Source organism: Canis lupus, chromosome 26 (assembly GCF_048164855.1).
Source record: "Canis lupus baileyi chromosome 26, mCanLup2.hap1, whole genome shotgun sequence".
Lineage (NCBI taxonomy): Eukaryota > Metazoa > Chordata > Mammalia > Carnivora > Canidae > Canis > Canis lupus.
The window spans coordinates 20786978-20804089 of record NC_132863.1 but is presented as its reverse complement, the minus strand read 5'-3'; the positions used below and the strand labels follow the sequence as shown (position 1 = coordinate 20804089).

Here is a 17112-nt window from a genome sequence, read left to right as displayed (position 1 = left end):
TCTTGAGAAATTCTAATGTTAAGAATAAAAAATAGGGATGCCTGGCTGTGACTAAAGATAAAGAGCATGCAACTCTTTATCTCAGGGTCATGAGTTTGAGCCCCACGTTGGGTATAGAGATTGATGTGGGAAACAAAGGCAGAAGAGAAATTATGAAATTTCCTTACTCCCTACCACCCATTGACAAGTCCTTAAAACAGGCAGAGTGACCTTCCTCTAGGGACTCTACTGCCTCCATGTTGATACCTTGCTAAAGGCAAAAGGCAGTCGTAGTCCAATTCCCAGGATCCTCTAAGTCTACTTTAACATATAAAAATTCCTCTAGGGCAGCCCGGGTGGCTCAGCGGTTTAGCGCCGCCTTCAGCCCAGGGTGTGATCCTGGAGTCCCAGGATAGAGTCCCACCTCGGGCTTCCTGCATGGAGCCTGCTTCCCCCTCTGCCTGTGTCTCTGCCTCTCTCTCTCTCTCCTCTCTGTGTATTCTCATGAATAAATAAATACAATCTTTTAAAAAAAATAAAAATAAAAATTCCTTTAGAAAAAAAAATCCTTTAGAAATTTCCTTTATCTCTAAACCACCCAAGACACGTGTTGGCAATCATCCCCCAAGCATACGGCCCACAGATACATATCGGAAGGGTCTCATATGACTCAGGTTTTATTAGGTGGTAATAAGTGACGTTTCCCAACAATAGCTAGCCCTCTCACTGTCCTGGAAACCTTGCTTCCAAAATTCTTTAGAGAGTTACGGTATCCCTAACCCTCGCCCATATTGAAAGTATATAATGGGTCATTCCTCATGACCCCTGGGCAGCTCTTTCCGCCTGTAGTCCTATCCCCAGGCTTTAATAAAATCACCTTTTTGCACCAAAGATATCTCAATAATTCTTTCCTGGCTGTTGGCTTCAAACTCTAATGTCTTTCCTACATCAGAGATTACTTAATAAAAACTTTAAAATAAATAAAAATAGAAAAATGAAAATATATTAAATAAAAAATGCTTTTGAGATCAAAGATCTGAGCCTCTTTTGAATCATACTGCTTAGATTCATCTCAAGTTGCTCTGACAAGAAAGGCTGACCTTGGCAAAGAATTGTGTGATTTTGAGACTTTTCACGTGTGTCGGTTAGGATCTGTATGACACGCGGTGCTGCGGCTCGCCCAGTGTCCCCTGGCCTCTGCGGAGGCCGGCTCTGCTCCTGGCTCCAGGGTCTGTCCCCCTGCGCGCTGGGCGGCCCAGCCCTCTGCTCGGCTCAATCGTCGCGGCCTGGCTTGGGCGACAGGGGGCGCCCGATGGACCAGCCAGGACTCAGGCTGGCAAAGAGCTCCCCGCCCATTTCTCTGGTCTGGGCGGCCGGGTGGGCGGGAGGCCCCAGGTACCCCGCTTCCCCAACTGCCCGCCACCTGGTCTTTCCCTGGCCCGAGGTTAAGGCGGGGAGGCTGGGGGTCTTATGGGGCATGGCGGAGCGCGGGGGCCTTTTAGGGGGAACCTTCCTTACAGCTGGCCCTGGAGGCCAGTTTCCAGAACATTGTCCGTTCAGAAGTTGAGTCCCTCGCTCCAAGTCTACCTGAATCCTTCGCGACCACTCCTGGTGCTTAGTCTCCCCTCTCCCTCCAGGGGCTAAGACCCCACTGTTTCCTCAAGAGTCCCTAATTGTTCACCCCAGGAGCTGAATCTGGATTTTATTTTATTTTTTTATTCATGAGAGATACAGAGAAAGGCAGAGACACAGGCAGATCCAGAAGCAGGCTCCCCACGGGGAGCCCCATAGGAGATTCCATCCCAGGACCCAGGGATCATAACCCGAGCCAAAGGAAGACACTCAACCATGGAGCCACCCAGGTGCCCCCTGAATCCAGAATTTTTGACTCAAGGTCAAAATCCCAACCTTCGGCTCCAGAGACTAAGATCGAGGACCTAGAGACAATAAAAGACAAACATCAGAAAAATGGGGACTTACACGAGCACTTACCCAAGTGACCAAAAGAGAGAAATAATGTCCCTGACAAACATGCATGCATCTCAAGTGAAGTGTCCCTGGGTCATTCCCAGCTTTCTTTGCCATGGTCCATGCTTACCAGGAGCATTTTAACCACTGGTCTAATGGCTTTCTAAAGACCTTAAAAGGGGGAATTTCCTGCCCACTGTAAGGACATTTTCTCCGCCCAGAACTGTGCATAATTACCCTGACCTTCTAGTTTATCGGATGAGCCCTGTCTCCCTAGGAAGAGGGGGCTCTGGAAACAAAGTGGCAGAAGAAAACATCTGCGGGATGGGGGGATTCCCATGGCGGAAGTGGCCAAGGATCTTCAAGCTGTTAAAAAGTCCTGATTTAAGGTTTCCTGCTCTGAGCTCTGCTATACCCTCAACCAGTGATCAGCAGGCTGTGGATGAAGAGGATGGCACACCACAGCCTGGGCTTAGTGCTGCTGTGTGGAATGGAGTAGAAACTGTTCCCCCACAGAGTCCAACAAGCTGGAGGGAACGCAGCGGGGGCCAGAGAGAGATGGGGGCAGTAATAGGGTGAGTTTGACCCTTCTGCCACTGTGGCCACACCTCTGTGAAGCGGTTACAGGCCGTAATGGGCTTTGCGGCAGGTGCACAGAGGAACAGAGGAAGAAGAGCTGGTCTCTGGGGCCCTCCATGCACAAGTCCACGCACTGCAGCTGTGAGCCAAGTGGTGGTGAGCAGGCGCTCCAGAGACCCCTCTGAACTCCTCAGGACTTCCAGGTGTTCTGTTTATAGCCATGCTGTCTCCCTCTATGCCCAAAGGACCCTTGCAGGAGTTGTAGCAGAATCACCTCTACCCAACAGATGAAGAAAAGGAGGGTATAGAAATCTTCAGTATCTTGCTTATGATCTCCACATAGTGGAGGGCTGAAGAAGGATCTGTCCCTGTCTGTAAATGGGGTTTGACTTTTCTCATTTAACGCATTTGCTTGTGAGAGTTTTCCAGTTGTTAATTGTTCTTACTCCTATAGGCAGAAATAACAGAGCCTTGGAATCCCAGCTCCAAGCTCTCTTTCCCTGACTCTGCCTCCTGGGATGGAGGCAGGAAGAAGCAAATACATAAAATCCATGGCCAGAGACACCACCTGGCTGCAGTTTTCCTCATGAGCTGTGTAGGACATGCCTATCTAGGTCCCTTACTCTGTCTGGCTTTAATCTGACAGGAATTGCCCCTGCTGTGGGACTAATATCCCTCAGGTTACAAACACCTGGATGTGAATCTCCCTTCCAGACTAAGAGCCTGAAATAAGCAGAGACAACTCAGGTAGTTCCTTGCAAACAAGACCCCATCTTCATTCTAATTGAAAGAAGTCAAGAAACTAAGAAACCCTCTGTTTATAATACACATCCCCAAATCTTGTGGGGGGGACATATAGCCCCTGGCCAGATCCTCGATGGCTTCTCTGCTCCCTGGTGCCACGAGCAACCCCAGCAGTGGGTCTTTGCTTTGGGTTAGCAGGTGGAGGGCTGTGCCCGACTGCAGTGTCCAGCTAGGGCATTACCACCCACCACTGGAACCTTTGCATTGTGCTGGTTTACAGCGTTCCATGAGCAACACTGGATATTTTGTAGGCAGATATATATATATATATATATATATATATATATATATATATATATATATAAAATTAGAAATCAACAAGATGACACAAGAAGCTTCCCCAATAACAAAGGTTTTTGAGACAAAAGCACCACTGGATTTAGATGCCCTGCAACTTTTAGTTGAAATCATACATTATTTTTATTGTTGTCATCCTGGATTTTAGGGTTTTATTTCTCCGATCAAGCCACACCCAATGAAAGAGAACTACTATAGAGCTTACCATCCTTGACCCTAGCAAGAGAAATGTTCACCATCCTGGTGAAATATTAAGAGGACACCACTCCAATATTACTACTGTTCAGAACAATATTCATCTATGTTGAATGTCCAATAAATGTAACTCAAGTAGCTAACGCCAGAGAACTCTGTTGGAAAACGTCATTCCAAGCCATATGTGTTTTTTTTCCCAAATTATATTTTTAAATGTCGCATGGCCAGTGTGCCCAAGGCCCTGCCACCAGTCCTTAGAGCAACAGCTTTTGGAGTTGAGCCCCAGGCAGAAATGATAGTAGAAGCAAAAGCAAAGGAAAATCATAGTCCTGGATGGAGAGCAAGGTGCATTAGTAGGGTTGGAACGGGACTGAAATGCAAAGACAGAGGGGAGCTGGAGAGACCCCGAGTTCTCAGGGGCTTTAACTGGCACAATAGGGAATCTGGATTTTATCCTGAGGCCGTGAGGCTTCAGGACAGGTTTTAAAGCAGGGTCAAAGCCAGTCAGACTTCTGCATTAGGGGCTTCCCTGACTGCCATGCAGGAGAGAGACTGATAAGATAGGGCAGGACCAGAAGCCAGGTGCCCAGGGGGGAGGCAAATGCAGGGAAGGAAGGATATGGTATGATCCAGACTTTTCCTGAGAGGTGAAGCGTGTGGAGGTAAAAGTCTGGTCCAGGATCGAGAGCAGCCACCTGTGCTAGTCTCTGTTCCTGGGGACTGTGGGGACACATTATTTATCTTAACCTCAGGTTTCTCATCTATTAGAAGGAGGAGGAGGAGGAGGAGGAGAGAATGAGACTTATCTGCCACAGATGGTTGGGGCAATACATAAGTCATTTAAAGAGCCTGGCAAGTGGCTGGCAGAAAGGAAAAGAGAGATCTTTCAGAGAGCTCCCGGCCAGGACAGAGCACGCAGCACCATACAACACACGTGCAATGTGAGTACGTGTTATAAAATATTAATGTCATCTTTTTTGTAACTCCCTGAGCAAGTGGCTCAAACCCAGGTCCCTGTGCCTTACAAACCCTGTTGGCTTCCCCCGCCCCCTGCTCCAGCCCAGAAGCCCTGTGGGTGGGCCCATTGGAGATAAGGACAACCCCCCACCCCTTCCTCCCTTCCTCCCTTCCTCAGGGCAGGTGACACCTGAGGGTGAGTTTATCTCAAGAGTATTGATGTGAGTGGTGTGTAACCACCCAATGAAGCAAAAATACTCTGGTGCTCAGTTTGACTCCCAAACTTGGACTTGGAATTCTCCAGCAATAGTTGTCATACATAGGCTTTGTTGAAAGAAGACATTTCTAAACTTCCGGCTGTCCCCTTGAGACGCCGAGGCCTCACCCACCCACCTGGAATGGCAGAAACAGCCCCCAAAGGCGGGACCTCTGCCTTATTCACTGTGACTCACCCCCCACCACCACCACCCTGTGCCTAGAACTGGGTCTAGCCCTAGGGGGTGCTTGTCATTCTCTGTGAGAAGCAGAGAAGTGGTGTGTTCCCTGGTATAGACAGGCCAGGTGCTGGCCTGTGAGGGGATTTCCCTCCAGTGACAAAGGCGATGTAGAAAGCCTTTCTCCTCAGGCAGCCCTTCCCCTGAGAAGGGCTGGGAGGTCCTCACCTCCCAGGGGAGGCAAGGGAGATGGGAGTGCCCTCTGCTGACGGCGGGTTGCTGCAGTGGGCACAGGGGTGGCCTTGGCTGCAGGCACACTGTCCCCCCCCACCACCAGAGTTATAACATGGAGGCCACAGAATGCAACAGAGCCCCCTCACTGCCCTGGAACCCTGGGCCTGGGGAAGTGCTGCAGGTACCTCCGGATCAGAGAGGCGAGGTGACAAAAAGAAAGTTTTAGAGCCTGGGCTGAACCATGTGCATTCAGACACTACCATGTGTGATGGTTCTTTTGCCCCTTCCCCTCAGCAAAGTGGCCAGGCGACAGGTCCTCTTGATAAGCAAATAACAAGATCGAGTAAGAGGTTTATAACTATCATACTTTCAAAGTAGCGGTGTAAGCATAAAGGATACTTTGAGATACCTCCAAAGCTTAATGTGCTGAGAAAATGTCTATGATTTCTACAGGCGACGACATCACACATTTTTGAGGGAAATGCTGAATTTCAGTTCAAAGACTAAGAAAAATGAAATTGGGGACAGCTGGGTGGCTCAGTGGTTGATCATCTGTCTGCCTTTGGCTCGGGCGCGTGATCCCTGGGATTGAGTCCCTCATGGGGCTCCCCGCAAGGAGCCTGCTTCTCCCTCTGCCTATGTCTCTGCCTCTCTCTGTGTCTCTCATGAATAAATAAAGAAAATCTTTTAAAAAAATAATGAAATTGTTACATCCTCCCTCCTTTTGCTTGCAAGGACCCCAAGTTAGGAACCCCATACCCTAGGGCCTGTGACTACCACCCAGAGAATCAACTCTGAACCTCTAGTTTCCAAAGCGGCCAAATTTGCTCTTTGGGAAGACAGGCAGCAGTGGGAAGAGCTGCAGAATAAGTGACAGGTGGCAGGAGGGGGAACAGCTCATCATCAGAGGGGACCCAGGACTCAGCATCAGGATTCCCAGTGCAGATTCCTCAGGCTCTGCCCAGACCTACTGATTCCAATGCCCGATGTTAGTCCTGGGGATCTGCATTTTAAACAAAACTCCTGGTGGCTGATTTTCTCAAACATCCTAGGACTTCACTGGTGCCTTGTCCCAGCCAGGGACCCAAGGTAGGGAGAAAGGGCCCTGGAATGCTCCCTACATCCCCCATGGCCAGAGAGCAGGTGGCATCATGGCTGGGAGGGGAGCTGACAGCTCCTGGCCCCTCTAGGGCCCCTCCGTGTGTAAGTGATGCCTGAAACGTGAGGCTACACCGCCTCTTTGCTGGGGAACCTGAGCGGAGGAGTGTGTGGCCGGATTGAAGGGCTGGGAGCTCCCACCTCCTTCCCACCTCTCTGCCAACCTTTCCCCACCTCCAGCTCAATCTCAAACAAGCCAAGGAGCCCTGGCTGCCGTCAGGGCTCAGAAAGAGATCCTGGGGGCCATGAGGGCAGGAGAGCATCCCCAGCTGAAGGTGTGTGTGGACCAGCAAGTGGTGTGAGTCAGCCCGGGCGCTGAGGAGCCCCGATGACCATGAGCTGCCAGCTAAAGGGCCGGGAGGAGAAAGGTGAGTGGTCCTTACCTCTGAGAGGTCCACCCACAGGGTTCCTGAGCAGCAGCAGGGGACCAGGCAGGCAGAGGGGTCTCAAGGCACAGGGACCAGGCTTGAGTCCAGGGCCTGCCACTTGCTCGCTTGGGTGACCCCAGTCTGCTTATCCAGCCTCCCCTGGCCTCTCCCAGGAGATGAAGGCACGTTGTTTCCTGGCAGGGCCATTAAAATGCCATGTACAGCCTCTGTGCTAGTGTTGAGTGGCAGAGGCCTTCAGAGTCCACCAGGGGCTTCAGACTCCTGCTATCTTGGTTAAAATCACCTTTCCTCAGCAATGGCCTCAGCAGACTTCTCTGTCTGTCTTTCTATCTGTCTGGGGGGTGTGGGATGTTCTGACCTCATGTCTGCTCCAGGGTGCCAGAGATATGTCAGGACTGGAGATGCTTGTTAGTAAAATAATCAGAGCCCAGTCCCAGTCTGAGACAGCAGTAACGAGCAGAGGGTTCCCACAGTGAGGTGGGAGTGGTCCAGGGAGGGGGACCCCCCAGAGGTCAGCCGTCCATCACCCTCTATCTCTTCCAGCAGGCAGTGGCGTGAGAGGGCGGGCGAGGAGCAGCTCTCCGGGCACAGGTGAAGTAGGGTATGCATGAGATGGGGCGATGTATTCCTGGTCTAACCACCATCCAGAGTTCTCTTCCATCCTCCTTCCTCTCTCTCTTCTTCTATCCTTCCCTCCCTCTCCTGTAAGGAGCCCTGGGGGTCGGGGGTTTAACTTGGGGAGGTGGGGAGACAGAGGGCTGCATAGAAAGGGCCTGCCTGCAGCCCAGAGTTAGCAGTTGAGCCTAGGAAGCAGTGAGCATTCATCAGCCTGCAAGGCAGGGGAGCACAGCCAGGCCACTGGACTCCAGATGGCACACTCGTAACAAAGTACCAGCAGTGGTGGGGCGAGGCTACCTTCCCAGTAGGAGTGGGGCCACAGCTTTTCTGTGAGCCTGGAAGGGCTTTACCTGGAGTGGGGTTCCCCCCCCCCCATTCCCCTGAGGAGCCAGAGGAAGTCTTAGGCAGGAGAGAAGACCTTCCCTGGAGCCACACCCACAGGTCAGGCATCCTGCACTTCAGGTCATGAGACGCATTGGAAATATGATGACATTTTCTCCTTGAATCCCAGTAAGTGAGGAAGCAGAATCTCAGACTGTTCTTCTGGGGGTGGAGGTGGAAGAGATTCCCCTTGGCCAATTCCAAGGGGGAGAGACTTGTCTGGGCCCCCACCTAGGCACACTGTAGGTGCGCCAGGATCCACCTCACCTTTCTCCTCTGCCAAGCCCTTCCCTCCTGTCATCCACCTGCCCCCCCACTGCTGGGGGTCCCGAGTCCTTGCTGAAGCAGCTCCATGACACAGGGGGAGACCCAGGAGCAAGACTTGTGGAAAAGCCAGGATCCCAAGCAGAAGGGAGGGGCCGGGAAGGTAGCACTGGCATCTCAACACTCCTCCTGCCCTGAAAGCTGTCCCTTGGCCACTGTCTGTCCCCCCTACCCCACCCACCATCCTGTCATTACTTCCCTCCAGACATGGGGACAAGCATTAGCAGGTGTGCCCAAGTGTGGCTGGATGAGAAACCCCGTTCTCATGGGGGTGGAGGGGGTAGTGCTCTTGGTCACAGTTGTCTAGATGTCAGGATGCTGGGATCTGGTTCTCCACATTTCATTCTCCTTATAGTCCTCCAGATGTTGTCCTTCTGCATCCAACCTGGCTCCCTCTGCCCCAGCCGAAGGGATTGGTCTTGGGGTCACCTGCGGGCACATGGTCCTGAAGCATGATTGAAATGGAAAGTCATCTTGCCTAAAATGCAAACCTTTTCCTACTGAAAAATGCCATTCATACCCCACCCCTCTTGCCCTTTTTCCTTCCTCCATAAAAAAAAAAAAAAAAGAAAGTTCAGAATTTTCATTTCAGGGGTCCAAATGGTCAAGAATACAGTGAAGTTAAATATTGAGAATCCATTAAATTAACTGAAACCCAAATACATCAAGAGCTTCATTTTAAATCTCCTCTGGAGTCACCTCTGAGGGGACCTGGTAGCCTATTCCTTTATCTTATAGTCTACAAGGAGAAAAAAAATGAGAACACAGTTATTTTCTCAAAATAATGACAATTTGTAATTTCACTAGTTGACAAGGAGGGTCAGAACTCTCCCTCCTTCCAGATCATTTTCTAAATGTACTTAACACTTAAAATCACCAAGTTGGAGGGTGAGCCAGACCCACTGGGCCTTCCAGAGTCTCCTCAGCCTCTTTTCACCTTGGGTCAGGTGCATACACACGAGGAGGCCTGTTATGGGTGAGGGAGTGCGTGCTGGGCTTGGAGGTCTTCCTAATGTAGCAGCTGCTCTTCAGACTCCTAAATTATTCATCATGTGGAGTCCATGGAAAGCTGGCTATAAAGAAAAACTAAAAGGGTATCTCATATTCTGTGTGGAAGAGGCTTGGGGAAGATTGAAGAGCAAATTCTGGCTTGCTTTCCACATTCCATATGAATTTCGTTCAGTTGGGAAATAAGATTACAACAGGAATTACAGCCTGTAAAAAAATGCGTGAAGCCCCGCAGCTTCTATCTAAGGTGTTTGAAAGAATGCTCGGTACAGCTCATTACCAAAAAGAAGACCATTTGGTAGCTGATTGAGGACACACGGAGCTCAGAAGAAGATGCAGACACATACTGACATTTTTACGCTGTTCTTTTAAACAATATGGAGCAAGTATTAGATGGGGGCTCAGGAGACCCTTCTCCTTCACCCTTTGTACACACTCTCTGCTCTTCTGTCCACTCTGAGAGCATAGCTCAGTTCTGGAACTCTCCTAGGAGTCCCAGCTGCAATGACACATACTTTCTCACACTCATTCCCAGGTCTTTGGAGGGAGTGGATTTGTTTCTGGCTCCAGCCCTCCTCCAAATGGGGGCTGAAGCCTTCTGGAGCCATGAGGAAGGACATCTCTCACTGGGACAGACGCATCTCTCACTGGCTGATACTAACCAGCTTCCTAACTTGGATGAGTTCTCATTACACTTAGACAATCTTGCTTTATATGGTTCTGACCGAAGCCTTTTTCCCATAGGAGGTAATATAGAGAAGAAAGATTAGGGCAGGGGGTGCCTTCGGGGTGTACGTTCAAGCCCCACATTGGATATAGAAACTACTTAAAAAGGGACACCTCGGGGGATCCCTGGGTGGCTCAGTGGTTTAGCGCCTGCCTTCAGCTCGTGGCATGATCCTGGAGTCCCGGGATCATGTCCCGCGCCGGGCTCCTTGCGTGGCGCCTGCTTCTCCCTCTGCCTGTGTCTCTGCCTCTGTCTCTCTCTCTCTCTCTGCATCTCACATCTTTTTTTTTTTTTTAAAGGGATGCCTGGGTGACTCAGTGGTTGAGCGTCTGCCTTCTGCTCAGAATATGATCCTGGGGTCCCGGGATTGAGTCCCACATCGGGCTCCCCACAGGGAGCCTGCTTTTCCTTCTGCCTATGTCTCTGCCTCTCTCTGTGTATCTTTCATGAATAAATAAATAAAATCTAAAAAAAAAGATCAGGGCAGGAGTGGGCTGAGAAAACCTGTCCAGCCGTACATACAATCACTTATCTTTCCATCTGTAAACAGCACTCACCACCTTTCAGTATACTTATACGACTTAGCTCATGCAGTAATTGCCCCAATTAGAAGCCAAGTCCCAAAGAGTGTTAATATGGAGTCAGATCTTTGCTTGGTGCCTTTTCTTGCATTCACTGAGGGTGAAGCAGCCACAGCAAACATGCTCACGGGGCCTGCCCTGCGGTAATGGGAGCCCGTGTCCATATTTCACAAAAGCCTCTGCAGTGCTGCTAGCATGAACCTTGGATGCAGACTACATCCTGCAAAAAGACTCCAGTATCACACCCTTACCCTCAAGATTTCAACCCAGCTACTGTATGGATACAGCTCTCTCGGCAACCTCCTTTTAGCACACTCCCATCCCCAGCAACCAGACCCCACTCAAGACTCAGCTCTGCCTTGGTCACCTCTACCATCTCTTGTGTTTCCACTGGGGCCCCTCACCCCCTGTTTCCTCTGCCTAGAACCCCCTCACCTTGCTAGCACCATCCCCCTCCCCTTCTTCTCTTGGCAAATTCCCGTTCATCCTTCAAGACTCAGAGTAAACATCAGTCCTTTACGAAGCATTTCTAATCATCCCAATTATACTTTGTCACACTCTCTCTGTATTTCCATGGCGTTTTTTTTATCATCCACCATTTGTTCCTTCTCTTTAAAAGCAAAAATTTGTTTGAGTTATTGTCAAAAACTGGCTTCCTAAATATCACCAACTCAAACTATCCATAAGACAAAGCTGCTTTATTGCTTACAGCAGGCAAAGCTTTGGCAGTGTCTCAGAAAGGGAAAGGTACGGTCAGAATTTATTGAGAATTGAAAGTTTGGTTTAAGGCAGGATTTCCAAAGTGGAGAGCTTTATTGGAATTGGGTAAGAATTACGACTGTCCACAATAAGGGGCAAGGCCAGGATTTTGAGGCAAAGCATCCCAAGAAACTTCGGGTGCAAATTGTCTGTGATGCTTTCCATTGAAGAGTTGATGAGTCTTTGGGGAAATCTGCAAAGACCAATCAAGCCATTTGCCTGGGTGGGAGGCTCCTGGAAAAATAGTCATGCTGGGCAGCCTGCGTGGCTCAGCAGTTTAGCGCCACCTTCAGCCCAGGGCATGATCCTGGAGACCCGGAATCAAGTCCCACGTCGAGCTCCCTGCATGGAGCCTGCTTCTCCCTCTGCCTGTGTCTCTGCCTCTCTGCCTCTCTCTCTCTCTCTCTATCCCTCATGAATAAATAAATAAAATCTTTAAATAAATAAATAAAGTCATGCTAATGAAGACAGAGGTATAGCACAAAATCATCTTAGTGCAGACACTCAGGTGTAGTTTGGGTTCTCTGTGTCTGGGCTGAGTGTGGGGTAGATGGTTTCAGTTCTCAGTTGGCCTTTGTGATCAGTATCAGCCCAAACTGAAAAAAGTCAATTCAGATCTTCACCAGTGTTTGAGGAATCCTAATCGCATGTCAATTATCTGTGGATAGTTGTTTCAACTTCCAAATTTCTGGGGGTAATTGTTTCAACCTGTGTCAGGTGTTCTAGTTCTTTCTTCTGGATGACCCTTTGCTGAATCATCTGACACACAGCAGCTATACAACAGCGTTTAAAACTCTGGAGATGAGGGGCGCCTGGCTGGTTCAGTCAGTTAAGATCTGTCTTTGGCTCAAGTCATGATCTCAGGGTCCTGGGATGGAGCTCTGCATTGAGGCCAGCATTGGGCTCCCTGCTCAGCGGGGAGTCTGCTTCTCCCTTTCCCGTCTGCCCCTCCCCCCACTCATTTTTTTTTCTCTGTCTCAAATAAATAAATAAAATCTTAAAAAAAAAAACCCAACTCATCCATCTAAACACTGGTACACAGACAAATACAAAGAGAAGAATTGTGGCCAGAGTTTGTATAGTCCACTTTCCAGGCAGGAGCCAGGAATGCCCAGACTAAATAAAAGAACAAATCTCATGCGCAGTCGGAAAAGTCCATAGAACCAAATATAGGATCATTAATCCAAGTTCCCAGTCTCCTGATATCTTTGTTTACTTCCTGGATCCTTTTAGTAATATTAAAGATCTCTGAGAGGTCTTCAGGAATTCAGGAACACCAAGTACAAATCCCTCCCCTGAAACATTGCACATTACCCTAGAAAGCCCAAAATATATTTAAAGCAATTCTGTTCTAGGAATGCCTGGCTGGCTGAGTTTGTAGAGGAAGTGACTCTTGATCTTGGGGTCATGAGTTCAAGCCCCACACTGGGTGTAGAGATTAAATAAATAAAACTTAAAAAAATAAATAATTAGGCAGCTCTGTTCTAAATCATCAGCTGCCTCTTTTCATAAACCTCTCAAGAGGTATGTTCTTGGGCAGCCCGGGTGTTTCAGTGGTTTAGCGCTGCCTTCAGTCCAGGGCCTGATCCTGGGGACCCGGGATCGAGTCGCACATTGGGCTCCCTGTATGGAGCCTGCTTCTCCCTCTGCCTGTGTCTCTGCCTCTCTCTCTGTGTGTGTCTCTCATGAATAAATAAATAAAATCTTTAAAAAAAAAAAAAAGGTATGTTCTTGGTGGCATTGTCTGATCACCTGTGATTCTCTCAATCATAACATGTAAGATTCACTTTACTCTCCAGACCTCTCATAAAATATGGAAATAAAAGTCCTGAATTTCACAATTTCCCTAGAGTAATTAGGGTTTGGTTCTTGAATCAGGGGCAAAATTTTCTCCTTCTTTAGTGAAACTGTCTACTACTCTTATTTTCCTAGAAGATAAACTAAACCCATAGAGCATACAATTGCTGAAATATTTAAACATTTGACCTATACCAATTTAGCCTAGAAAAGGCTAAGCACCTCTTCTGACTTGACAACTCTTCCCATGAAACTCCAACAGTAACATATAAAATAATCCTAGTTGTTTTTGGCACCTCTCTTTTTCATTACATGGAAGAATAAGTTTTTGTGATTTTCCAGGACTTTCTGGGAAATTGCAGAGATAGTTTTAGATACGAAAGATATTCTGAAAGTTATTTTACTTCACTTAGGAGTCAATCTTAGGGGAAAAAAAAGAAATCAAAACCTGTCAGATTTAAACACTTAAGATAGGATCGTGGGTGCCTTAGAAACAATATTTGGTTACTCATATATTTTACAGGTCAGAATGTAGTCTATCTTGGTGAATGTTCCATGTGGGCTCAAGAAGAATGTGTATTTTCCTGTTGTTGGAGTAAGTGTTCTATGAACATCAATTAGATCCACTTGATTGATGATTCTATTCAGTTTAACTATGTCCTTATTGATTTTGTGCCCCCTGGACCTCTTGATTACTGACAGAGGGGCTAGACTCTCCAAGTATAATAGTGGATTTGCCTATTTCTCCTTGGAGTTCTATGAGTTTTTGGTGATCTGTCGTTAGGTGCATACATATTAAGAATTATTATGACTTTTTGGAGTGCTGATTTCCTTAATGTTATGTAATGTAATGCCCTACTTTTTTCCCTGACAATTTTCCCTGCTCTAAGATCTGCTTTGTCTGAAATTAGTATGGTTACTCTAGCTTTGTTTTGGTTAGTGTTAGCATGGCATATTTTCCTCCATCCTTTTCTTTGTAATCTGTATTTGTTGTTATATTTAAAGTGGATTTCTTGTAGACAATTCCTTGGTGGGCCTTTTTTACTATCAACTCTGATGATCTCTTTCTTTAACTGATATATTTAAACCATTGCTTAAAGTGATTATTGATATAGTTGGATTAATATTTGCTATAGTTGTTGCTGTTCATCTATTCATTGCCCTTGTTCCTTTATTTTTGTTTTTGTCTTCCGCTTTTCTTCTACCTTTTGTGATTTTTGACTGAGCATTTTATATAATTCCAGTTTCTCTCCTTTTTAAAAAAGCATATTAGTTATATTTCCTTTTTTTCAGTTATACTTCCTTTTTTTTAACTTTCCTTAGTTGTTTCACTAGAGTTTGCAATATCCATTTATAATTAATACAAGTCCACTTCCAAATAACACCATACCACTTCCTGGGTAGTGCAGGCCCCTTATAACAGAGTTTCCAGTTCCTTCTTCCTGTCCCTTGAACTCTGCTGCCATTCATTTCACTTATCCAAAAGCTACAGTCATCCAACACATCATTGCTAGTATTATTTTAAACAAACTCTTATTATTGGATAAGTAAAGAATAAGATCTCAGATCTCAGCTTAGAAGTTTCTTCTTTCTGGGACACCTGGGTGGCTCAGTTGGTCAAACATCTGACTCTTGATTTCAGCTCAGATCATGGTCCCAGAGTCGTGGGATCAAGTCCTGCCACATTGGTCGTGGATCCTGCTTAAGATTTTCTCTCTCCTTCTCCCTCCCCTTCTGCTCCTCCCCCTGCCTTACAAGAGTTTGCTCTCTCACTCCCTCTCTCTCTCAAAAAAAAAAAGTTTATTCTTTCAGAAGCTCTTCCTGAAGTCTGGGTGAAGCCCACCCCCATGCTTCTTGAATCATAGAACCAATCACACTGTCTCTTCACTAACTCAAAACATGTTGAAGGACAGAATCTTGTGAGTCTCATTTGCTGCTGTAGCCTGTGTAGTATCTCGTCAATATTGATAAGTGTTTTGGTATGGGTGAATGAATTAGTGAATAAAAGGACAAATACATCTCCTTTGAGTTCTTGGCCCACCCAGTTGGCCAAACCGGCAGGCACCTTATCCATTTGAATATGCCACCAATATCCTAGTTTGAAACCCAGAGAGAGAACTTGGAGCAGTTTCTCTTTGAACCTCAATGCAAATTCCATTCACAAATATAGCATGCTCCAGCTTTCATCACACTTGTACAAATGTTTGTCTCAGTTGGATTTCCCTGCCACACTTTGAGATAGGTGCGTATAGATCATCGGTCATATTCCCTGGAAACAGAGCCTGAGATGGGGATTCCTGAGCATGCAATTTATCAAGGGTGGCTCTCAGGAGACAAGGAATGAGGGAAACAGGATAGGCAGGGCAAGAGAAGGAACTGAGCAAGGATGTGTGATCAGATGGAGTCTAACCAATGCCTGAACCTTGTAGGAAGCTCTGGAGTATGAATAAGCCACAGATTTGCCCAGGCCTGAAGCAGAGGACTGGACTTTTGTAACTCCATATAAGTTAGTAACTGGCTATGGGCTGATTCAAGGAGAGGAAAGGGATGTAAATTTCCAGGCATTTCCCAGCAACATGGTTCCCATCAACCAAGAAGGGAGAACCTGTGAGCTGTTAGAGTCACCATGCACAACAGCTAGGGATGATGCAGTGGTCATGTAATGCAGATCTGGGTAGAACACCACCGACGCTTACTGGAGTACCTACAAGAAAGCTGACTCAGAAAGCATAAGAAACTTGCCCAGAGTTACTCAGATAACAAGCCTAGTCCTCCAGACTCTGAATCCCCAGCTCAGTCTGCCCAAATCCAGCCCCACCTACCATGGACTGGTTCTGGTTGCTGTTTGACAGGGTGGCTTGCTTCTCAAGGGTCAGGGAAGCAGAGAGGAAAGCTCTCTGGGGCCACCACATCGCATGCCCAAACTTGAGAGGCTGGATGAGGAGGACGGTAGGGGTGAGAATTTGGGAACCTTAGACCCCACATCCCAGACTCTATCACAGTTGCTGGGAATGGCAAGTGGCGAACTTCTATTCTGCTTTGTCCAAAGCTGGGGCTTTTGCAGTGCAGCTGGGGAAATCTGCCTAGCCATGGCAGAAAAGTCTGGATTGGGGGCCCCTGTGGACAATGAGAACAGGTGCCCTACAGAAGATTGTTTCCAGGCACTTCTCGCTCAGATGTGGGGCCTCAGAGTGCAAAAGTGACAAGGCAAGCTGGAGACGAAAGGGGAAGGGGACTTTGTTGAGTACTTCCCACAGGCCAGAACATTTACTCCTGCTTTTAATTAACCCCCCAACCACGTAGATCCACGAGGATCTACTAGAGCCATTTTTACAGGCGAGGAAGCTGAGGTGCAGAAAAGTGAAGTAATTTATCTGTGGTCACAGAGATAAAAAGTGACAGAAATTGGGATGCTTGAGTGGCTCAGCGGTTTAGCATCTGCCTTTGGCTTGGGGCATGATCCTGGAGTCCCGGGATCGAGTCCCGCATCGGGCTCCCTGCATGGAGCCTGCTTCTCCCTCTGCCTGTGTCTCTGCCTCTCTCTCTCTGTGTCTCTCATGAATAAGTAAATAAAATCTTTAGAAAAAAAAAGTGACAGAAATGATCATTTCGTGCAAACCAGCTTAGCTAAGCAAAAGACATCTTATTTCTGGTTAAAAGTATCAGGGTAGCATCATTTATTCTCAGATGTCAGTCACTGTTCTGTGTTCATTAACAAGCTAATGGAGTAAGACTGAGCATCCCCATGTTAGAGATGAGCTGAGACTCAGAGTGGCCAAGTGACTTGCTCAAAGACACCCAGCTAGTAAGCTGTGGAGAGGTTGGTAATTAATATCAGAACTTCATGAAAATTTCCCTGCATTTAATTTGTAAATGCCTATATGAATAGTTGTACTTAGTGTAGCTGTTGGGCAAACTTTTGA

The 17112-nt window shown here is 47.5% G+C and overlaps 1 protein-coding gene across 1 annotated transcript in view; it reads left to right on the top strand.

The window, feature by feature from the left end:
• Positions 1 to 6933: 6933 nt before the first annotated feature.
• TMC2 (transmembrane channel like 2) overlaps positions 6934 to 17112 on the top strand; it is a 66184-nt gene continuing 56005 nt past the window's right edge. Inside the window, exon 1 of the mRNA XM_072801866.1 lies at positions 6934 to 6973. Within this exon, the coding sequence (XP_072657967.1) occupies positions 6934 to 6973 (40 nt within the window). The remainder of the gene's footprint in view (positions 6974 to 17112) is intronic.